The following is a 25,467-nucleotide window of genomic DNA, read 5'->3' as shown; positions in this document are numbered from 1 at the left end:
CCAGATCAGTAAAGGAAGAATGATAATAGTACCCATTTTATATAAGTGAGAGAAGAATTAAATACGTTAGTTCATGTAATGTGCTTAGAATACTGTCTGGCTAATATGAAGTTCTCAATAAATATTGCTTGATATATGGTTATAGCTGTAATATTTAGTAACTCAATCAGATTTGTTCTATCAGTGCATGTATCTGTCAATACAAGATACATAACATTGTACTAAACATTCTATAAATATAATTGATTCAAATAAACAAGGGGTTGAGAAGCTGGACAGTGTCAGATTCACAAAGAATAAATTTTTCTATCAAAAACGTCAATGATAAAAATTTGTGGCTATAATTGAATATTAATAAAACCTGAGCTAAACCAACCCAATATTTGGTTGAGTGTTTCCATGAGAGGTAATGAGTTTCTTTACTCACCATCATGAACGCAATCAGGAGTACTGTTCTTAACTAATCTTAATACTTTATTATTCTTCCTATAGCAAACAAAACCCCAAATTTCTCAACTAAGGCACTTCTAGTTAAAAGTGGGCTTAAAATAAATTCTAAAATAAGTTAATTTCTATATGCTTTAATAATCTATTTGTATAATGGAAATAATAATAAAATGTATTTCCTAGTGTTATTGAGAGGAATATACGAGTGAATGAAAGGTACAAATCACTACCAGAATATATATCAAATAAAAAGCATCCATACACATATCCAGGTATTATTATCAATAACAACTAAATATGCTTTCTATTTGTTCACGCACATAATATTCTAGACATTAATACTCCAGCAAAAGGTAAAAATCAGTAAGAAAGGATATTTTTCCAAAGATGAAACTAAATGGCTATATTGTTCAATTTTGTAAGGTTGGTTTCCTTAAAACCCTTCTCTTGCTTGAACAACAGATTGAATTATATGAAATGTGGATAGATTTGAATATTTCACTTGCTTTTTCTGATATACTAAAAAAGTAAAAAGACCTTTCCTTACGATAGAAATTATTCTTAGTATATCACTAATTACCAAAGAAATGCAAATCAAAACTACACTGAGTTATCAACTCATACCAGTCAGAACAGATATCATCAAGAAGTTTACAAATAATAACTATCCTATTCTGTTGGTAGGAATGCAAATTGGTGCAGCAACTATGGAAAACAGTATAGAGATTTCTTAAAAAACAAAAAATAGAGCTACCATATGATTCAGTGTTCCCACTCATGGGCATACATCCAGGAAAAAAAAAAAAAAAAACTCTAATTTAAAAGGATACTTTAACCCAATGTTCACAGCAGCAGTATTTAAAAAAGCCAAAAGTCAATCTAAGTGTCTATCAGCAGATGAATGGGTAAAAGAAGATGTGAACATTTTTCAGCTGTAAAAAGAATGAAATAATCCTTTTTAAATTGACACTGAACTAGAGATTATCATACTGAGGGAAGTTAGTCAAAGACAAAATATTGTATCACTTATATGTGGAATCTAAAAATAATACAAACAAATCTTTTTTTTTTTTTGTCCATACCACATGGCCTATAGGATCTTAGTTCTTTAACCAGGTATCGAACCTGCACCCCCTGCACTGGAAGCATGAAGTCTTAACCGCTGGACTGCTGGGAAAGTCTCACAAATGAATCTGTATCCAAAAGGGAAACAGACTCAGAGAAATAGAAGTCAAACTTACAGTGACAAAAGGAAAGGTGGGGTAAATTAGGTGTATAGGATTAACATATATTAATATAACCTACTATGTATAAATAGATAAGCAATAAAGATTTCCTGTATGACACAGGGAACAATATTCAATATCATATAATAACCTATAGTTGGAAAATAATCAGAAATATATATATTTATATATATACATCTGTATAACTGAATCACTTTGCTATATAGTTGAAACTAACATAATTGTGTAAATCAACTACACATAAATTTACAAAGATAAAAAAGTATTCTTAGTGTCTTAGAAGAAGACAAATGAGCACAGCAAAAAAAAAAAAAAAAAAATCATAGGCTTTGTGCCCAAAGAGAGCAGGTATGTTTGCACAATCATACAGTAAGTAATTTCAGATAAATTTCTTAACTCTGTACAACTCAGCCTCCTCATCAGTAAAATGAAAAATGAAAGACAGTAAATATATTCTGAAAGCCACTCCCACAATATCCTCAGCAAATTTTAAAATCACTGTAACGATAAGAGAAACTGAGGTATTTATTCTGAATATCTGCTACATATCACTATAACTTATTTTCCTCCAGAGTCCAGTTACATTGCATTAATCAGTAACAAAATTTATGCTCATAAATTGTTAGTTGTTTTCCATTTCAATTGAAATTATACTCAATAGCTTCAGTGTTTTTATCCTATGTTCTCTAATTTTCAGAAAATTCTTATCCTTCTTCGCCTATTAGTATCTGCTAAACATTTTATACAAGATGTCAAGTTCTACATAGGGACCACAGGGTGTAAAAATTCTAGAAATGCAGAAACAATATGGTGATCTTTCACTATGAATGAAAAAAGTTATTCTTATATTTTATAAATCAAATGTGAAACAGAACAAATCCTAGGTAAATCTATCATTCTCACTCTACCTCTATTTCGAGGTCGCTTTTAGGTTTATTTTGTTTAGCATATTTCCCAATGCATTTGCTAATGGCTTCAGGCACTGGAATTACCATGAATTAAAACAATTAAAAAGAACTCAGAAAATACAGAGTGCCAGGGAACAGTTGCCCAAACATTCGTCAATTCTGTCTTTACAAGGCTGACTCTTTTTGAAAAAGAAAACTGATAGCAACAATACAAAAAATGAAAAATATTTTCCACTATACATACTTATATAAATTCAGTTTCTCTAAAATATTTGTGTTTAGGATAATATCATAACAGGGCTATCTCGCCATTCCCACAAAATCATACTGCTAACCTGTGTAGTAATTTTATTCAAAAAATAGCTATTCTAACTTTCTATTGTTTTAATCACTTTATTTGTAATTTTAGCAGGTTTTGTAATTTTATGTAAGTTATGAGTATCTGAACAGAAAATTATGTTAGTAAGTTTTAGGCATGAGTCTAATTCTCATTTGATTTTATATTAGCAGAGGGTACTGTATAACACAGAGATATTAATCTCTTCAAAAATAACTCACTTATAGAAAATGTCTACATGATTTTAAAACAAATAGGATGAGTATTACGCAATGTAAAAATAATTAAAACAGAACATAAATCACTAATTTCACCCAATTATTAGAAATGAAAAAAAAAACTTTGGAAAATCATCAATTTTTCTAAATTTTTAATTTTAAAATCAATCATCAATTTTTCTAAACTCTTAAAATAATTAAGATTTCCAAACTATCAGTTTATATGAGTTATATCTATCAATATTTACCATATTAGAAATTAAATAACTGAGATATTTTTAAAAGTTCATTGTTGCTAGTGCCTTGATCCCTGCTAATGTTACCTACCACTGCTTTTGCGCCATCAGTACCTGCACTAAATACAATGAAAATGGCAAATATAATGTCAGAATTTTTATGAAAATAGCTTTGATGTTGCGGAATGTCAAGAAAGAACCCAAGGATTACAAGTTTCCATGAACAGTGTTAGAGAGTGGCTGCACAAGGCGTTAACACTCCCAAGGCCTATAAGAGACAGCCAACACAACCCCCTTTAACTTTTCCCTAATCTTTCCTGAAACACTTAAAAATTTACTGATTTTTAAATTTCAAATTACACATACATAATATAATTTCATTCAAAATCAGATGACCAGTGAGGAGGACCAGGAAGTACTTTAGCAGAGTACTATCAAATAGGTATTCTCAAAATCAAAATGCAACAAAATATAAGAGAAGAGATAAATGCCTTTCAGATATAAACTTTTCAGTTTTTCCATATTCTCTACATTTGGGCTTTGAGAATGGGACTTTTCTTCCTTCCTTCATTTCCTTCACTCTTCTTTTTTTCCTTTGTGTTTCCTTAATAAGCATACATACGAACATTACTGTTCATACTTACAGCAAAGAGTTATATATTACCATTTATATGCTTATATTCTTTTGTTCTTTTTATTGCATTAAAATATGTATTCAATGAAAAAATTCCTGAAAATGTGGAATTGTTTTTGATATGTTATAATTTCCAAGAGAAATACAGGACATAATGCAATGAATCTGTCAAGGGAGCAAAGGAGAATACTCAAACTGAAAAATTCATGTCTATATACAAAGTTATTACAGAATATATTCAGCTGCTGCTGCTGCTAAGTCGCTTCAGTCGTGTCCAACTCTGTGCCACCCGATAGACGGCAGCCCACCAAGCTCCCCTGTCCCTGGGATTCTCCAGGCAAGAACACTGGAGTGGGTTGCCATTTCCTTCTATGTCAAAAACTGTCACTTTGGCATTTCCTCCTTTACTGATATTGAAAGAGTTCTTAACATCACTAGGATTGACTGCAACAAAAACAAAGCCCTTTTTGTACACTGTAAAATCCCCTGCAGTGGTACTGATATAAACTGAAACAGAACTTTTTCAGAAATGTGAGAAACAATTTTCTCTCTTTCTCCCACCATTTGTTTTTTTTTTTTTTGCATATTCCTGATGTAACTATGACATGTGGAAATGTAATATTGCTAAAATGGTGCTGGCAGGTTAAAAGTAAAACTTAAATCTTTATTTAAATAGAAAAAATTACTACTTTATACATTTAACATCTCCTCTTGATAGAAAACTCTAAAGAGGGTACTTCTTAAATGTCTAGATTCATGATATTTGATTCCAAGATCATTCAAAAGGTAATAAACATATTTATGTCCATGACTCCAGAAACAACTGCTAATATTTCTTTGATAATATCCCCATTGAAACACCCACTAAATCTAACTGGACTTTAGATTTTAGATGTAAAATCTAAATATTTAGATATTTAATATTTAATTTAAATATTTAGATTTAATATTCAGGTTTTGGCTTTAAAAAGAATGCATTAAGGATAGACACAAAGACAAGATACAGTAGAGACAACACGGGGTAGAGAAGCAGATGGAGATTAACAATGAAAAGCATGAATAATCTTAATGTGGTGATGTAAACATCCTAAAACTGATTTATGGAAATGATTGCACCTCTTGATAAACAAAGTAGAAAAAAGTTATCATACATGCAAAATGAGTGAATTACACAGTATATAAAAATGCTTCAATAAAGTTGTATTTTAAAATGAACACACTGAGTGAGAGAAGCTAGACACCAAAAATCATATACTATATGAATCAATTTATTTGAATTTAAATTGAACAAAACTAATTTAAGGTAATAGACAATACAGTAACAGCAATTCTTGGTTGGGGGGAATATGGCTGGTGCAGAGCACAAGGTGGGATATCTGAGATATACTTAATATTCTGTCTTCACTTGGTTGCTGTTAGATGAGCTTGGTTTGTAAAAATTCAGTGAGATGCACACTTATGAGATTAAGAAGAGGTGGCAAAAATACACAGAAGTACCATACAAAAAAGGTCTTAATGACCCAGATAACTACAATGGTGTGGTCACTCACCTAGAGGCAGACATCCTGGAGTGTAAAACAAGTGGGTCTTAGGAAGCATTACTACGAACAAAGCTAGTGAAGGTCATGGAATTCTAGCTGAGCTATTTCAAATCCTAAAAGATGATGTGCTTAAAGTGTTGCACTCAATATTGCAGCAAATTTGGAGAAGTCAGCAGTGGTCACAGGACTGGAAAAGGTCAGTTTTCATTCCAATCCCAAAGAAGGCAATGCCAAAGAATATTCAAAGTACTGTAGAATGACACTCATTTCACATGCTAGCAAGGTAGCATTCAAAACCTTCAAGATAGGCTTCAACAGTACGTGAACCTTGGAATTTCCAGATGTTCAAGCTGGATTTAGAAAAGGCAGAGGAACCAGAGATTACATTACCAACATCCACTGGACCACAGAAAAGGCAATAAAATAAAATAAAATAAATCCACTTCTGCCTCATTGACTATCTTAATACCTTTGTCTGGGTGGATAATAATGAATTGGAAAATTCTTAAAAAGATGGGAATACCAATCAGCTTACTTGCCTCCTGAGAAAACTGTATGCAGGTCAAGAAGCAACAGTTAGAACCAGACATGGAATAATGAACTGGCTCCAAATTGGAAAGGAGTACATTAATGTTGTATACTGTCACCCTGCTTATTTAACTTATATGTAGAGTACATCATGTGAAATGTCGGGTTGGATGAATCACAATCTAGAATCAAGAGTGTTAGGAGAAATATTAAAAACCTCATATATGCAGATGATACCGACTTAATGCCAGAAACAAATGAGGAACTAAAGAGCCTCTTGATGAAGGTGAAAGAGAAGAGTGAAAAAGCTGGCTTAAACTCAACATTCAAAAAACTAAGACAAGGCATCCGGTCCCATCACTGCAAGGCAAATAGATGGAGCAAAAATGGAATAGTGGCAGATTTCCTTTTCTTGGGCTTCAAAATCACTGAAGATGGTGACTGCAGCCGTGAAATTAAAAGATGCTTGCTCCTTGGAAGAAAAGCTATGACCAACCTAGACAGCATATTAAAAACAGAGACATCACTTTGGTGACAAAGATATGTCTAGTCAAAACCATGTTTTTTCTAGCAGTCATGTACAGATGTGAGAATTGGACCATACAGAAGGCTATGTGCCAAACAATTGATGCTTTCAAATTGTGTTGCTGGAAAAGATTCTCAAGACTCCCTTGGAGCAAGGAGATCAAACCAGAGAATACTAAGGAAATCAACCCTGAATATTCATTGGAAGGAGTGATGCTGAAGCTGAAACTCCAATACTTTGGCCACCTGTGCAAAGTGCCTACTCATTGGAAAAGACCCTGATGCTAGGAAAGATTGAGGGCATGAGGAAAAGGGGGCAGTAGATGGTGAGACTGATGGATGGCATCACCAACTAAACGGACATGAGTTTAAGGAAACTCTGGGAGATAGTGAAGGACAGGGAAGGCTTGTGTGCTGCAGTCCATGAGGTCACAAAGAGCCCAACATGACTTAGCAACTGAACAAGAGCAGTGTGCAATTAGCAGTATGTATGTTATACTGCAATAAATCACAGTATTTCATATACATATTGAAAGTGAAAGTTGCTCAGTCCTGTAGACTCTTTGCGACCCCATGGACTATCCAATCCATGGAATTCTCCAGGCCAAAATACTGAAGTGGGTAGCCTTTTCCTTCTCCAGGGGATCTTCCCAACCCAGGGATCAAACCCAGGTCTCCCACATTGCAAGCGGATTCTTTACCAGCTGAGCTACAAGGGAAGTCCAAGAATACTGGAGTGGGTAGTCTATCCCTTCTCCAGTGGATCTTCCTGACCCAGGAATTGAACTGGGGTCTCCTGCATTGCAGGTGTATTCTTTACCAACTAGCTATGAGGGAATCCCTCCTATACATATTCATATACATACTGTGAAAGTTGCTCAGTTGTGTCTGACTCTGTGACCCCATGGACTAGTCCGTGGAATTCTCCAGGCCAGAATACTGCAGTGGGTAGCCATTCCCTTCTCCAGGGGATCTTCTCAACCCAGGGATTGAACCCAGGTGTCCTGAACCCGGGTCTCCAGCAATGCAGTAGGATTCTTTACCAACTAAGCCACCAGGGAAGCCCATTCATATACATATGCTTATTTAAATTTCCTTTTCAACTTTAACATTATGGGCAATTGTATGTAACGTAAGGCTATTATATCAGATACTTAAAATACTTGTCAAAAATTGTCTGAGGATGTCATAAAATATGATTTTCAAACTTCCCATATTTACTTGGAATTTGTGTTTAGTTTATAAAATGGACAGTGGTAGTTTTATTAACAAGGGAATAGCATCCAAGCTACTTTACTGTCGAATCGTCAAGGCTTCCTAAGAGCGTATGTGTTGAATCTACAGGAATGGTTGGCGTGAGATGCTGGCCTCAGGCCCATTGGGAAGAGGATCTAGAGAGATTAAGTTGTGCACATCAGACATCAATAATCATATGAACTCCTGACAGAAAAGGATGGGTGAATGGTTATTGAATAGAAGCTGCTCCCCGTGTTCTTTTTCAGTATTCATCCACTTCTATATCTAACATCACTTTGGTCTCTTCCAGTTCCACTAATGTTGCAATCCTTCAAAGACCAGTCTAACACTTCCATTTCAGCTGTATGCTCCCTAATACCATGTAGGTAACAGAGAACTTCCTGTTTTGAACTCTTCAATTAATGTAAATAAGATAAAAATAAATTACTGAACAAATGATATAGCAATTTAGTTTTTATTGAACAAAAATATATAGTTTTATGAATCAGAATCATGACTGATGTATTTATCCACCAAACTCCAGAGTAACTCTCACAGTGTACTTCATATCATGAACTTTCAGATATTGGTAGAATTAAAAAACACAAGTATTTCCATTAATAGCTGGTGATAACAGGTGCATTCAAAATGTAAAAGTCCTGCAGTTATTAGTTGCCAGTCATGTTCATTTAGATTCAAAAGTTGCATGTATTGTATTTTAAACTCGACTGTATAAACATAAAATGCAAATAAACAAAAATGAATCAGATAATAAATTTAAGAAAGCTTTTGACTGGCATGACAAAATTGGACAGCATATGTATTTCTTCATTAATACATTGATTTGATTTGATTTAAGATATATATATTTGACTTGAAATATATCCATATTTATGATTGCTACATTCAAAATTTACTTTTAGGTAAAATCAAGAGCAAGTCTGCACTCTAGAAGCCTACTATTTGCTTTAGACAAGGAAATGATCTAAAATATGGTAATACGCATCTATTATTTAGATGCAAAAGAAATGGATGTAGATGATAATAGGTGAGGGGCGGCATGAGAAGTTCTGAGAAGAGAAAGTAAATGTGTTCTGACATTTTAACGAATCTTCAAGCAATATAATGAAAAAAAAAAAAAAAGGCACAAAATACACTGAGAAACTGGGGGAAGAATGGTATGAAAACACACTTGGATTTGAGAACAGCAGGCTTAATCTGAAAGGCAGTGAGGAAACTGAACTCTCCAGAGCAGATTCTATAGTTCTACTGGGGGAAAAAAATGTAGAAATCATGTGTCATACCCTTTTTGATACAAGTCCCCAATTTTTCACACCATACGTACATATTAGCATACAATTTATTTATGCATTCATTCAATGTGTATTCAAACATCCACAGAAATAACATGTCATGCCTGTCCTTGTCTGTGACATCTGTCTAATTTATGAGGTTGAAGTTATGAAGCCTTTTTTAACAAGGTTTTGCAAAGATACATATATAATTTTTTGACTTCAGTAATAATTCACCCATTAGAGACATGCTTAAAAATTGTAGACTCTGATAAAATGTCCTTCTAGAAGTTTAAATAAAAGAAAACACAATAATTAATCTAAAATACCTTTTAAAAAGATGTTTTCTATTATGGCTTTAATTCAAACATATTTTTTAAACTTTCAACATCATAATTAATTTGCTACTTAGTAATTTTGAGCATTATTAAACATGCTAGCATTGGCATGACAGTGAGAGTTCATTATGAAGCAGCTTAAGTGGACGTGATCATCCCATATCTTGGGAGCTTACAAAATGGAACCAGATATCTTCTCTCCATTTATTTTGGACAGGTGTAAATGTAGTACATTTAATAATTCAAATAAAAGCAAGAATCTTGCCTCCATGGAGAATTAGCCACAGCTATTACAGTTAACTGACAATTCTTATTTGAGAGCCCCCCAGCAAGGATTCTATAAATGATTTACTCAGGGTGCTTAAAGCAATTTTCCTCTGCAGATTTGTCACTTTACAGATGCATCCCATCTAATTCAGTAGCTCCAGAAGATCCATTGTAACAATGTTTTTTGCAATAATTATAAGATTAAGGGCTTATTTTGGGAGCCATTAATAATATCAATGAAAGGATTAAGACAATTTTTTGTGAAAAATCATATAGAGATCAAAGAGCTAGAGAAGTTAATGCTTCTCTACATTTTAAATGAAAACATAATCACAGAAAAGCAGAAATTCCTCCTCAACCCACTCCCAAAAAGGATTCTGAAAAATCCTATGTTTGGTTTGCTAACCAAAACAAATAAAATAACAATTTAGTCATTGTGCCAATTCCATACCACTTGTGGAAAAACTGCTCTTGAAAGATGATATTAACACCTATATGCAATAAAATGATTAGCTTTCTAATCACCAAACTTGTATCAAATGGCATTCCTAATTTTAAAATCTTATTTCCCATTAACACTCATCTTACCATGAGCCAGCATTTTAGAAACAGACAAATAAGAGCCCTCAGATTTGCCCAGAGACCACTATCCTTCCATTATACCCCAGATGCTCTATCATCAGAATCCTGGCATGATATAATTTCTCTGAATAATTTATACAACAGTAATTTATAAAAATAGAGACTTATGTATCTGAATTTTAAGTATCAAGAAGGTTAAAAATAAGGCAATCTTTCGTAAGTACAGGAAAGATAATCCTGAAAATCACTGTTTTTGCAGTTTTAATTCAATTTATTTTTACATATGGTATGACTTCCTCCATATTTTAAGAAATCCTTAAACAAAAGAAAGAAATGCCTGAATAGAAATTCTAATTAGGGGAGGGAGGAGGGAGGAAGGTTCAGGATGGGGAACACATGTATGCCTGTGGCGGATTCATTTTGATATTTGGCAAAACTAATACAATTATGTAAAGTTTAAAAATAAAATAAAATTAAAAAAAAAAAGAAATTCTAATTAAAAACAAATTCACTAAATCGTTTATTAAGTTTTAAAAAAATACCTTGTGAGTAAGTAGTCAGACAGTATAAAGGTTTGTCAAAGATGAATCACTTCGTTACTGCTTTCTGATAAATCACAATAGTGAGCAAATATATGAATGATATTTAGTATTTAACTAATTTATTAAGAAATACTAAACCACCTGTTGTGAAGAGCCAACTCACTGGAAAATGCTCTGATGCTGGGAGAGATTGAGGGCAGGAGGGGAAGGGGGCAACAGAGAATGAGATGGTTGGATGGCATCATCAACTCAATGGACATGAGTTTGGGCAAACTCAGGAAGACAGTGAAGGACAGGGAAGCCTGCAGTCCATGGAATCACAAATAATCAGATACGACTGAATAACAACATTAAGAAATTCTAATATAAACTTTCTAAACTATAAATTTGAATTAACCAGTCTCTTTAGAATTGAAGATTTTCTTTTACTTATCCAATGATATTGTATGATACTCTAATTTATATTTATTTTAATATTGTAATACTTCAGATAGTTTAAATGTATTAAATGAATTAATTCATATACTAGATATCTAAGGAAAACTTTTAAAATTGCTTTCCAAGGTCAAATAATCATTAATCAATAGTCTTTACTATATATTTTTTATAAAATTGCCCATGAATCTAAATTTTATTTGCTTTTGCCACACTAATGGAAAAGCATTGTTAGTAGTAACATATTTTTCTGTAATTTCTGGATAAAATTACATAATTCTGTTTTTGAAAACTGAGAAATTAATTTGATTTCTCAACTAATGAATCTAGGTCTAGAGAATGCAGAAGAGAACACATGAAACAATAAATAATACATTTTAATATTTTCCAATGCCATTTGCAATTTATGGCACTAGCATTTTAGTGATATGGGGAACAGTTTGATATTGAAAAAGCTCTGTAAAGTATTCTAAAGTACAGGATTTTATGTTCTTACCTATGCTTAATATGTCACACAGATGCATGTTGACTGTCTATACTAAATGCAGAAAGAATATTAGAAATATCATACCTTTGAGACATAATCTTATAGGCATCAGGCAGATAGCATCGTATATTCTCCATCTGAGCAGGGTCAGAGTCACAGATTTTGTCATCAGTCCTCCCATAGTTGGCACTTTCAATCATGATGACATCTGTTCCTGGACAGCGAAGCTCAATGGGGTAACTCTCACAGGAGAGCTCTCTGCGAACCACAGCCATCGGAATGGGGGCACGGCTGAAAGCTACCAAAAGGAGGAAGAAAAATAAAACATCTTTGTTACATACAAAGGAAAAATACGTGTTTTTGGTCTACTAATAGTAAGGAATAAAGCAACCTCAATTCATAAATTTTACTAAAAATGGAGCATTTTACTTCAGTAACTTGACAGGATTTTTAAAAATCTAATTATACAAGTGAACTTACTTGCAAAACAGAGACTCACAGACTTAGAAAATGAACTCATGGTTGCCAGTGGAAGGCACAGTTAAGACTCTGGGAAGCAAATGTACACATTGCTATATTTAAAATGGATAAGCAACAAGAACCTATTGTACAGCACATGGAACTCTGCTCAATGTTATGTGCCAGCCTGGAAGGGAATGAGATTTGGGATAGAAAGGATACATGAATATGTATGGCTTAGTCCCTTCACTGCTCACCTGAAACTAGCACAACATTGTTAATCAGCTATACTCCAGTACAAAATGTTTTTGATGTTAAAAAATCAAATCAAATGTTAAAAATCTAACTATAACAATTGTTTCTTAAAAACCTAGTCTTACAGTCTGTTTGTTTGATTTCCCCCCTTATAAATGGAAACAAAGCACTCAATTTTCTAAAGCACTGGCTGGTAGATGAGTTAAAGACTATACAGAAATATCATCCAATTTGTAAAACAAGAGTCTCAAATTAACCTCAGGAATACTTTATCTGTTTCATTTTTCTATGGAAACCATTACCCCTCTCCAAAAAAGTACTGTTCTTGAGCTTCTAGATACTTACTTAAAAAGGTAATCTATTTCAATTTTAAAACTGTTTTATTGTTTCAATAAATAATGAAAATAAATCAATATACTTTTTCAGTTAATGATAGAAATAGTGAATGTTCTTTTAGAAGATAGAGATTTGTAAGGAGACAAATTACAATTCCTTCGCATCTATCTTTCAATGTCAGGAGGTAACTAGTTAACAATCTGGTGATCATCCTATAAAAACTATCTACAGAAAAAAAACATTGTATTTTTCTTCCCTTCCCTTTTTAAATTTTACTTAAGTAACTTTCAGTCAGGTAGCATCACACTATACATACTGCTTGATACACTGATTTATTTTACTTATTAATTTAACAATATATGGTGGAAATCTTTTCATTCCTAGTTGAATCTCACATTTTTAACACCTGCATTGCACATACATATACACATAAAATGTTACTTAATTGGTCTTATGTTAACAGGTACTTAGAAATGTCCCAGTGTTTCTGTGTCATAATATTGTAAAGAAGTACAAACCTGTGTACTTGGCTATGATACTTTAGAAAAAATATAATTATCTAAATATATTTTATGGCATATGTCTATAAATAAAATTTATAGGGGGGTAAATATATATGAATTTTGCCAAATATCAACAACTAAATGTCCAAAAAGCTTAATATAAATGCATACTTCTATCAGCAGTACTTTCTTCTTTAAAACTGCTGCTGCTACTGCTAAGTCACTTCAGTCTTATCACTCTATTTGGGTTGGATTTTTTTAAATAGCTTTTAATAAAGTTTCCTAGTTCTATCTATAAAGAAAAAACTACAGATTACCAATTATTTTATATTTTGCCAGTGATAGACAAATAATGATACAACAATCATTATTTTAATTTTCACCATTTTATTTATACAATGAAATATATTGTCATATGTTTATTAATCCTCCACATATATTTTGTTTGTGAACTGCTTGCTCACATTTGTAGTTTGTTATTGCAAAACTTTTTTGCATAGCAAGAAAATTGAAATTTTGTCCTTTGTGTTTTTCTCATTTGCTATTTGGTTTCAGATATTTGCTGTGCATATCTATTTCATTTTCATACAGCAAACCATCTATCTTTTCATGTCAGATTTAACAGTTTCATAATCTAAGACTGTGAACATAATCAGTACATTATTGCAAGATAGTCAAATGTTTAATTGCAATAACTCAACAAGTCTTCTTTTAAAAGCACATGACTGAAATTCCAAAATTAAGTGTTTACCAACCAATTAGTAAGTTGATATTCATATAACAGAATTAATTATAGAGATAAACACATGATACCATTACATTTTAATTGATGGTTGATTAACTCAGTGTGTACATACATAAAAATGTATTTAAAGAAATACATTCAACTTTTCTTACGGCTTTTACATTAAGTATGAAACCTAAAAAGCAAAGAAGAGAGAAGGGAAACAAAGTATAAAAAGAGTTGTAATGGGGAAATGAGATTTTATTACTATAAACATTTTCACTTGAAACTTAGAGAAAATACTGATTTGTTGTATGAAACCATAACTCATTTCTAAATTGAGACTGATATTAGTTTTTATCTCAATACTACTTTGGAAAAACCATAAATACCCTCAAAGACCCCATGCATAACTTCCGAGTAAGTAAGTCACTCAAGCCAAACTGTACAGTTAATTCCATTCTTTTCATTCAGCATCCTTCTTATTCTGTCCTCCATCACCTTTAAATACAGAGAGACAGATACACACAGGCAAACACACACACACACACAAATCTATCACAGCCACAGCACTGATCAAAGAGAATGAACATAGAGATTGGAGGTAACATTATTTTTAAAGTTTGATCTTGAGTCAATATTTGACAGGGTAGTCTCACAACAGACACTGAATTTCTAAAATGCGCATTTCTATGGTTCATAATATAAAATATATATATATATATATATATATTATTTAGAAACTAGATGCCTATTTTAAACCTGAAGTTCTTTTTAATAGTGAGATTCTTTCAAGGAAAAAGACATTTTCATTAATGTATATAGTATTTTAATTAATAAAATCGTTGAACAATAAACATGCTCCGATTTTGGAATCTAGTTACATAACTTTGATCAGTTAAAATAGAATAATAGACACTTTTTGCTTGTTTATTTACAAAACGTTCTGGAAATCTGAATTTTTCTGAATGTTTTACAGTAAACTCTTGAGCATTTGCTAAGAGACAGTTTTTTTCTTAACTTTGGTATAACTATTAAAAAAAAATCACATCGAAACTGTTTCCAAACATTGAGTTGATCTTGCTATGTTTTGTTAACCTAACCAATTAAATCAAATTGTTTAAAACAAGTTAATTTAATAAAGAAAGAAAAACAAATAAGCAAATCATACAGTCAAAGCATTTGTCTAAGTGGACAATTTGACTGATTAAACTCATCAGTCAATTTTACTAAAACAAGTACACACACAGACATAGCTTTATCTGTCTTTAACTGTCAAAATATGATTTAGAACCAGACACTAAAAAATGGCAAAGAAAGCTAAAATGTGGAGGGCCAGTTTCCCATGTATCTCTTTTAACCCTATGAGAATTACTCAAAAGTTATAGATATAGACATTTTTACAAAGTACCACGGTTGATTTGTGGATACTTTCTTCTATGTAACATATAATTGCATTTGTATCAATAACTCAGTGATAAATTACATTCCTAAATGTGTATGCTTTGTTTAAAGGAATGTATCACTGGAAACTATTTTATAACATTATCTGATTAGCTACTTAAATTACTTCTAATTATGTTGCTAAATACTCTAATCAGTGAGCAATTCAAATGTAAAAATAAAATGCTTAAAAGTTTTTATTTTCATCACTTTGTCTTGCTTTCCATTCAGTTATCATAACAATGGAGAGACTTTGGTTACTATGGAAAAATGCTATGACATGGAAAATGTCATAGTATTTTCATAGTATATTTACTGCATTTATCCAGTGAAATAATCTACCATATTTTTAATCAGGATATATTGCACTGGGCATTGTGAAGCGGCTATGGAAAAATAATACAGGGCAAAGAAGACATATTCTTGAGCTCCATCTCACTTTCTTACCATGAGTTAATCTGTAGTAATAAGAGTGTTACCTATTATGTATGTGATAGACAGACTTTGACAGAATAAATTGGAAAAACTAAATGTGAAACCTGGTAGACTTCTGATAGGTACTACAGTTTGTTACTACCCACTGACCATGGGACAAAGGGGACACAAAGGAAATGAACTTCTCTGCTACCAATGGCCAGAACCTCAGAAAGTGCCCAAGTTCTATGTGAAAAACATCCTTAATTAAAAGTGATCCTAGCCAGGGATTAAACAACAAGAAAATTAGATCCCAGTTTTTGCTCACTTGGTTCAGCACAAATCACTCTGATTCTTCATTTTCTGAGACTTCGGCCACTCTGCTATTGAAGCCTCTTGTTGCTTTCCTATCATAATGCTGGGTTGATGACATTTGACTCAAAATACTTTAAATTCTTGGTGAGTTTTGGGTAACTAAAGATACCAATCTAAGGATTGCCTGGGCATGACGGGGTTGGTGGTGGGAGGCACAGGGAGGTGGTTGGTGAGATTGGGAACTGGGTGCTAAAAGCTAATGACCACACGAGAGTTAATTGCTTCCACCTGGACTCAAGAACAGGGGTCAGAGTCTTGCTAGGATAACTTTAGAGCTTTATAGAGGGGAACACTCAAAGAAGGGGGTGGAACTTGAAACAGGATTGCAGGACAAAAGATAGCAACTAAGTAAAAGACTGAACAGATTAAGAGGCAAGCGATCAGTTAGTTGGTTGAGGGCATTAATCTAGTATAATTTAACTAAGTTTTTAAACACATTGAATTTAAGTGTCAGGATAATACTCAGGAATGTTTAATTCTCATTTGGATTCATGAGTCTAGAATTTAAGAATAGAATATAGGCTAAAACCATGGTAATGACATAAAATAGCTTGAGGAGTACATATAGAGTAGAAGAGGATAAATGCAGAAGTTGGAGTATCAGTGGCCTCAGAAGACACATAGATGAGTGTATTGATTAGATGCTGGATATCTATAACATAGAGAAATGCACTATTTATCTACTTAAAGAAGATTTTGCCTAAAAGGACTAATATACCTGCCACTACCATTTAGCTTTAGGACAGATGAATCAAGTATGTGTGACTACATGCATGCTCAATCACTTCAGTCACAACTGACTCTTTGTGACCCCATGAACTATAGCCTACCCATCTCCTTGTTCATGGAGTTTTCCAGAAAAGAAATATTGGAGCAGGTTGCAATTTCCTTCTCCAGGGAATTTTCCCAACCCAGGGATTGAACCTGTGTCTTTGTGTCCCCTGCATTGGCAGGCAGATTCTCTCCTGCACCACCTGAGAAGCATATTATCCCATGTATTAAACAAAATTAAATTTACTAAGAAAAAATTAAGCATAGAGAGGAAAATGCGTATTAGAAGGATATTTGCAGTAATAAAGATAAAATGGTTGCTTTAAATGGTAATAACAGATAATATATCTATGTTTAGGGACAAAAAAAATTACATGACTAATGACTGGTTGAACATGAAGGGTAAAAGTGAAGGTGACAAGGATGACTACCAGGTTTCTGGAAGAAGCAAGTTAGAGTACAGTGCCATGAACAAAATCTACTAGGAAGTTGAAAAGGTCATGATTTAGAAAAGAGATCTTTATAAATTTGAGAATTGTAAAGTAGTACTTAAAACCAAAGCAGTAAATAAAAACAACCCAGAAGAGGGAGAACAGATTTTACTAAAGAGGTCTATATGGCAGTTTTAAAATATGTTCATAATTTTTTGCTACTTCTCCAGTTTCATCGTCCTTACCCTGAACGTGTGCTTTACTTAGTTCGGTTCAGTTCAGTTCAGTCGCTCAGTCGTGTCCAGCTCTTTGCGACCCCATGAAGCGCAGCACGCCAGGCCTCCCTGTCCATCACTAACTCCCAGAGTCCACCCAAATCAATGCGCATTGAGTCAGTGATGCCATCGAACCATCTTATCCTCTGTAGTAATTCACTTCAAATGAACATAGCTTGATAGACAAGACGTGTACGCTTTCCAAGAATAGTTCATTAACAAGACACTGCAGCTTTAACCTCTGTCTTGAACCACTCACTTTGTACAAAGGTAGTTATCAAATCTTGAAACCATTCAAGCAGCCCCAAGGAGAGGTCCGGAAAAGGAACTGAACACTATGCTGACAGCTAGAATGAACTCGTAAGGCAGGTGAGTGAGGCATCTTGGAGGCTGACCTTTCAGCCACCAGAAAGAACTACAAACCCATGAGAGACTGAACCAGAACCAGCAAATGCAAACTAAGCTACTTCCAGATACCTAACCTAAAGAAACCACAGAAAACAATAAATGTTTATTCTTTTAAGCCAGTAATTTTGGAGCTATCTATTAATAATAGAGTGTAGAATCAGGTCCGAAGGAATGCTTAAAGAGTGGATATTAAAACTGTTGGATGATATTGAAGAATTACAAAATCAATAAAAGAAAAATATTATGAATGACCCACACAGGCAGTCTAATATTACCATCCCTTTGCTTAAACATAGTTCAGGCAATTAATTTTTAAAAATACAACTATATATATAATTGTATTTTATTATTCAATTTATCATACACATATTTTTATATTATTTATAATACATAATCAATTTTCGGTACCATAAACAGATTACTAACAGGTGTTAATTTTTGTCCTCTGTATTCCAATGATAATAAAAGAAAAAGAAAAAAAACAGAAAAGTTCTATTGGAAACTTTAAAATAAAATATCTATATATATATATATAGATATAGATCTCTTTCCTTAAGAGAAAGAAGTAAGTTAAGTGGGGTTCAGAATGGGAACACGCGTATGCCCATGACGGATTCATGTTGATGTGTGGCAGAACCAATACAATATTGTAAAGTAAAAAAAATAAAAATAAATAAAAATAAAAATAAATAAAAATAAAAATAAATCATTTATAAGTCAAAGCTAATGATTTTAAAGGAATTTAATTATAGAGAATAAGAACATATCTGGGAGTGGGCTACTTTCTACCATAAATTATCAGTAATGACTTTTAAAAATACTTCATTACTTAAATGCTGCCAAAAAGCTGCTGCTGCTGCTGCTGCTGCTAAGTCGCTTCAGTAGTGTCCGACTCTGTGCGACCCCAGAGACGGCAGCCCACCAGGCTCCCCTGTCCCTGGGATTCTCCAGGCAAGAACACTGGAGTGGGTTGCCATTTCCTTCTCCAATGCATGAAAGTGAAAAGTGAAAGTCAAGTCGCTCAGTCGTGTCTGACTCTTCGCGACCCCATGGACTGCAGCCCACCAAGCTCCAAAAAGCAAATATTCCCAATTCTAAGTTTCAACAGAGCCTATGACATAATGTTCTTAAATATGTGTAGTTTCTCTGTGTTGTTTTACATGCCAACATACTTATCCAAATTTTTAAAAATGTGCTCTGAAGACCTAGTCTGAAATGTTTGGCTGCAAAAATAATATTGGAAACCCAGTGAAATATCAACCTATCATCTACTGTATATAAAAGTACATCTCCTACCAGCAAGCATCCAATACACTGAATTTCAACAAGTCTACTTCAACAAAGAATACATATCATTTAAATACTTTAGTATTTAATTAAGTGTAACAGTGACAATTAGAACTGACATCATAAAGAAATAACCAAAGGCAATTATGGTCTGAGGTTAAAGAAAAAATAAAGCATGAAAATTACAATTCTGAAATTACAGGAAAAAGTATTCTAAAGAGATTAATATCATGAAACAATTAATGCAAAGCTATCCTTTTGAATTATCAAGCTTCAACATGAGAGTAACATTAATCATTCTTTTTAAAGATACATATACAAATTGGTGACCTTTAAGTGAAATTATCCACATGGAGGTTGCCTAAAAAATGTATCAAGTGTCTGACTAAATGAGTTCATATATACTTGTTATAAGTTTCAACATTTAATAAAATTATATTCGACATTCCTTCCAATTATATTCATGAGGGATAAAATGTCTAAAACTGTGTCAAATTTCACATATCACAATTATCCCAGTCTTTTTCTAAATGTCAAAAACACCAACCTGGCTGTTCAAAATGTTCTTAAGACTAAAAATTATAATTTCAAGATAAATGAGAGTCTACTAAAAAATAATATACAATTCAAAAGATTTTAAAAGATATGCCAATTTAATTTCAAATGTATATTTATCAATTACAGGGTGGCTGTGAACAGACGACTCATTGGAAAAGTCCCAGATGCTGGGAAAGATTGAGGACAGAAGGAGAAGAGGGTGTAAGAGGCTGAGACGGCTGGACGGCATCACCAATGCAATGGACATGAACTTGGGAAAACTCTGAGAGATGCTGAAGGGCAGGGAGGCCTGGTATGCTGCAGTCGATGGGGTTGCAAAGAGTTGGACATGACTGGGCAACTGAACAACAAGGCGGCTGCTGGGTGTTACCAAACATAAGACATGGATGCTGTTTAAATTCTCCATCCACATGGGTGATTATCTCAGGCCTAGCAGTGGTCCTCTACAGAATGGGATTCCAAAAGTCGGGCAAAAAGACCTTCAGAGCTATCATATGAAATCAAGAAAATGGCAGACATTTGTAAGTGATGATTAATTGTTTGTGTAAATGTGACTGGGTAAAGGGATGCTCCAGGTAGCTGCTCAAACTGTATTTCTGAGAGTATCATTAGGCCCTCTCTAGAAAAGATTAACAAACTTTAGCATTTGATTCTGAAGACTAATCACTGTCACCAATTTAAGGTGGGCTGTTGAGGGTCTGAATACAACAAAAATGGAGAAGTATAAATTTTCTCTCTGCGTGAGCTGGAATAAGTATCTTCCACCCTCTAACACTGGTGCTCCAAGATCACAGGCCCTCAGTCACAGGCCAGGACGTATATCAGTGACACTCTGCTTTTCAGGTTTACAAACCTGAAAACTGGACTGGAACTATATCACTGCATTTCCCAGGCTGCCAGCTTGCAAACCAGCAAATCATGGGATTTCTCAGCCTTCATAATTGTGTGAGTCAATCCCTCATTATAAATTTCTCCATATTGATCTCTTAATAGACAGATAAACATAAATACAGATAATAGAGATAGACAATATAAAGATGATATGGATAATGTGATATGTGAAATATGACAGCTTAGAAATTTCATTCCTCATGAATATAAATGGAAAACAATCTAGAGAGACCTAATGATGTGAGTGTGGCAAAATCCCCAAAGCCAAAAGAAAGTATCCATGATTACCAAAACCAAAGGTTATAGAATAATGGCAACAAGATCCGATGGGTAAAACTTCATAGCAGGAGAGAGCAGACAGACAGATGGTCCACAGCAAAAGAACTGAGAATCTTCCTAAGTGTTTCCTGCCACTCTGGAAGTTTATAGTTGATAAGAAAATGCACAACCTATGAAAAGTTTAACCAAACCAAAATACAAGGAAAATGGGAAACAAATACAAAGTAATGAAGCAATGTTTGGGTGCTTAAGATACATTTCTTAAGGAAGCAAACTTGAGATATCCTTTAAAGATGAAATAATAAGTGAATATAGGAGAAAAGAGAATAAAATATTCCAGGCAGAAGTTCGGAGCAAAGAAAGATACATTCAACATCCTGAGTAATGATCTCAGGAGATGCCTCTACCCCCTTTTACATTACAGCATATTTTCAATAGTCAAAAATTGGAAACAGTGTGATTATATTACAATGTAAAAAATGATGGATGGATGAATAGAGGAGATGTGCTATATGTACACAATGGAATATCATTCAGTCATGTGAAAAAAGGAAATCACACCATTTGCAAAACTGATGGACCTTGAGGACATTATGCTAAGTAAGGAAAGTCAGATGAGAGAAAGTCAACTACTGTATAATACAACTTAAGGATACACAGAAGAACTATACAAAAAAGATCATAATGACCAAGATAACCACAATGGTATGATCACTCAGCTAGAGACGGATATCCTGGAATGAGAAGTCAAGTGGTCTGTAGAGGTCAAACAAAGCTAGTGGAGGTGATGGTATTCCAGTTAAGCTATTTCAAATTCTAAAACATGATGCTGAGAAAGTGCTGCACTCAATATGCCAGCAAATTTGGAAAATTTAGCAGTGGCCACAGCACTGGAAAAGGTCAGTTTTCATTTCAATCCCAAAGAAAGGCAAAGCAAAAGAATGTTCAAACTATCACATAATTGTACTCATCTCACTTCACTTTCACTTTTCACTTTCATGCATTGGAGAAGGAAATGGCAACCACCTCCAGTGTTCTAACCTGGTGGGATGGGGGAACCTGGTGGGCTGCCATCTATGGGGTTGCACAGAGTCAGACGACTGAAGCGACTTAGCAGCAGCAGCAGCAGCAGCAGCACATGCTAGCAAAGTAATGCTCATAATTTATAAGTTAGGCTTCAACAGTACATGAACCATGAACTTCCAGATGTTCAGGTTGGATTTAGAGAGGGGCAGAGGAACCATAGATCAAACTGCCAACACTGTTGGATCATTAAAAAAGCAAAAGAGTTCCAGAAAAACAACTACTTGTGCTTTACTGGCTACGCCAAAGCCTTTGACTGTGTGGATCACAACAATCTGTGTAAAATTCTTAAAGAGATAAGAAGATCAGACTACATTACCAGCCTCCTGAGAAATCTGTATGCAGGTCAAGATGCAACAGTTAGAACTGGACATGAACAATGGTCTGGTTCCAAACTAGGAAAGGAGTACATCAAGTTGGTATAGTGTCACCCTGCTTGTTTAACTTATATGCAGAGTACATCGTTCGAAATACTGGGCTGGATGAAGCACAAGCTGGAATGAAAATGGCTAAGAGAAATATCAGTAATCTCAGATGCAGATGACACCACCCTTACAACAGAAAATGAAGAGGAGCTAAAGAGCCTCCTGATGAAAGTGAAAGAGAAGAGTGAAAAAACTGGCTTAAAGCTCAGCATTCAGCAAACAAAGGTCATGACATCGGATCCCATCACTTCATGGCAAATAGATGAGGAAACAATGAAAAGAGTGAGAGACTTTATTTTCTTGGGCTCCAATATCATTGCAGATGGTGACTGCAGCCTTGAAATTTAAAAAATGTTTCCTCATTTGAAGAAAGCTATGACAAACCTAGACAGTGTATTAAAAAGTACAGACATTACTTAGCTGACAAAAGTCCATATAGTCAAAGTTATGGTTTTTCCAGTAGTCATGTATGGATGTAAAAGTTGGACCCTAAAGAAAGCAGAGCTCTGAAGAATTGATGCTTTTGAACTTTGGTGTTGCAGAAGACTCTTGAGTCTCTTGGACTTCAAGAAGATTAAACCAGTCAATCCTAAAGGAAGTCAATCCTGAATATTCATTGGAGGGACTGATGCTAAAACTGAAACTCCAATACTTTGGCCACCTGATGTAAAGAAGTGACTGGTTGGAAAAGACCCTGATGCTGGGAATGACTGAAGGCAGGAGGAGGAGGGGATGACAGAGGATGATATGGTTGGAATGCATCACCAACTCAATGGACAGTAGTTTGGGTAAGCTATGGGAGTTGGTGATGGACAGGAAGGTCTTGCTTGCTGCAGTCCATGTGGTCACAAAGAGTCAGACACTACTGAGTGACTTAACTGAACTGATATATGGAATCTAAAATGGCAAACTGATAGAAACAGAGAATAGATTAGTGGTCTCTAGGGGCTGGGGGTTAAGGAAATGGAGATATATTACCAAAGGGTTTAAATTTCTAGTATTTATAAGATGGATAAATTCTGAAAATCTAATGTACAGCATGGTGAGTACAATTAACAAAACTGTATTATATACTTGAAATTTGCTGAGTGTAGACTTTAAATGTTCCCGTAACAAAAATCAGATCACAATTATGTGAGATGATGAAGGTATTAACTAACTTTATTATGGTAATCACTTCACAAAATACATGTGTATGAAATCAACATATTGTATACCTTAAACAAACATAATGTTATCAACTCTATCCCAACAAATGTGAGAAAGAGGAGACATATTCACAAGAGGGTCAGTAGATGGCAGAAAGAACTAAACAGTAGTTAACTCAGAAAGAGTCTTGAAATCAGATCCAGAATATAGTCCAAATCATATAGGATATTAAGAAGAGGTGGCAAGAATACACAGAACTGTACAAAAAAGATGCCCAGAACCCAGATAATCACGATGGTGTAATGACTCAACTAGAGACAGACATCCTGGAATGGGAAATCAAGTGGGCCTTAGGAAGCATCACTACGAACAAAGCTAGTGGAGGTAATGGAATATCAGTTAAGCTATTTCAAAACTGAGAGATGACACTATGAAAGTGCTGCACTCAATATGCCAGCAAATTTGAAAAATGCAGCAGTGGCCACAGGACTGGAAAAGGTCAGTTTTCATTCCAATCCCAAAGAAAGGCAATGCCAAAGAATGGTCAAACTACTGCACAATTGCACTCATCTCACCCACTAGTAAAGTAATGCTTAAAATTCTCCAAGCTAGGCTTCAGCAATATGTGAACCATGAATTTCCAGATTTTCAAGCTGGTTTTAGAAAAGGCAGAGGAACCAGAGATCAAATTGCCAACATCTGCTGGATCATTGAAAAAGCAAGAGAGTTCCAGAAAAACATCTATTTCTGCTTTATTGACTATACCAAAGCCCTTGACTGTGTGGATCACAATAAACAGTGGAAAATTCTGAAAGAGATGGGAATACCAGACCATCTGACCTGCCTCTTGAGAAACCTGTGTGCAGGTCAGGAAGCAACAGTTAGAACTGGACATGGAACAACAGACTGGTTCCAAATAGGAGAAGGAGTACGTCAAGGCTGTATATTGTCACCCTGTTTATTTAACTTATATGCAGAGTACATCATGAGGAACGCTGGACTGGAAGAAACACAAGCTGGAATAAAGATTGCCTGGAGAAATCTCAATAACCTCAGATATGCAGATGACACCATGCTTATGGCAGAAAGTGAATTAGAACTAAAGAGCCTCTTGATGAAAGTGAAAGAGGAGAGTGAAAAAGTGGGCTTAAAGCTCAACATTCAGAAAACTAAAATCATGGCATCTGGTCCCATCACTTCATGGGAAATAGATGGGGAAACAGTGGAAACAGTGGCTGACTTTATTTTTCTGAGCTCCAAAATCACTGCAGATGGTGACTGCAGCCATGAAATTAAAAGACGCTTACACCTTGGAAGGAAAGTTATGATCAACTTAGACAGCATGTCTCTGTTATGACCACCCTAGACGGCATGTCTTTTTAATAAAAGCAGAGACATTACTTTGCCAACAAAGGTCCGTCTAGTCAAGGCTATGGTTTTTCCCGTGGTCATGAATGGATGTGAGAGTTGGACTGTGAAGAAAGCTGAGTGCTGAAGAGTTGATGCTTTTGAACTACGGTGTTGGAGAAGACTCTTGCAAGTCCCTTGGACTGCAAGGAGATCCAACCAGTCCATCCTAAAGGAGATCAGTCCTGGGTGTT

At 34.3% G+C, this 25,467-nt stretch overlaps 1 protein-coding gene across 16 annotated transcripts in view; it reads right to left on the bottom strand.

Moving 5' to 3' along the window:
• The window catches only part of ADGRL3 (adhesion G protein-coupled receptor L3), a 959,208-nt gene that overhangs the window by 489,783 nt on the left and 443,958 nt on the right, over positions 1-25,467 (bottom strand). For all 16 annotated transcript variants that reach the window (XM_061420294.1, XM_061420290.1, XM_061420278.1 and 13 more), the window contains one exon: positions 11,885-12,098. In XM_061420294.1, the coding sequence (XP_061276278.1) occupies positions 11,885-12,098 (214 nt within the window). The remainder of the gene's footprint in view (positions 1-11,884; positions 12,099-25,467) is intronic.

Source organism: Bos javanicus, chromosome 6, assembly GCF_032452875.1.
Source record: "Bos javanicus breed banteng chromosome 6, ARS-OSU_banteng_1.0, whole genome shotgun sequence".
Taxonomy (NCBI): domain Eukaryota; kingdom Metazoa; phylum Chordata; class Mammalia; order Artiodactyla; family Bovidae; genus Bos; species Bos javanicus.
Note: the sequence above shows the minus strand (reverse complement) of the source record. Positions and strands in the feature narration are given on the sequence as shown.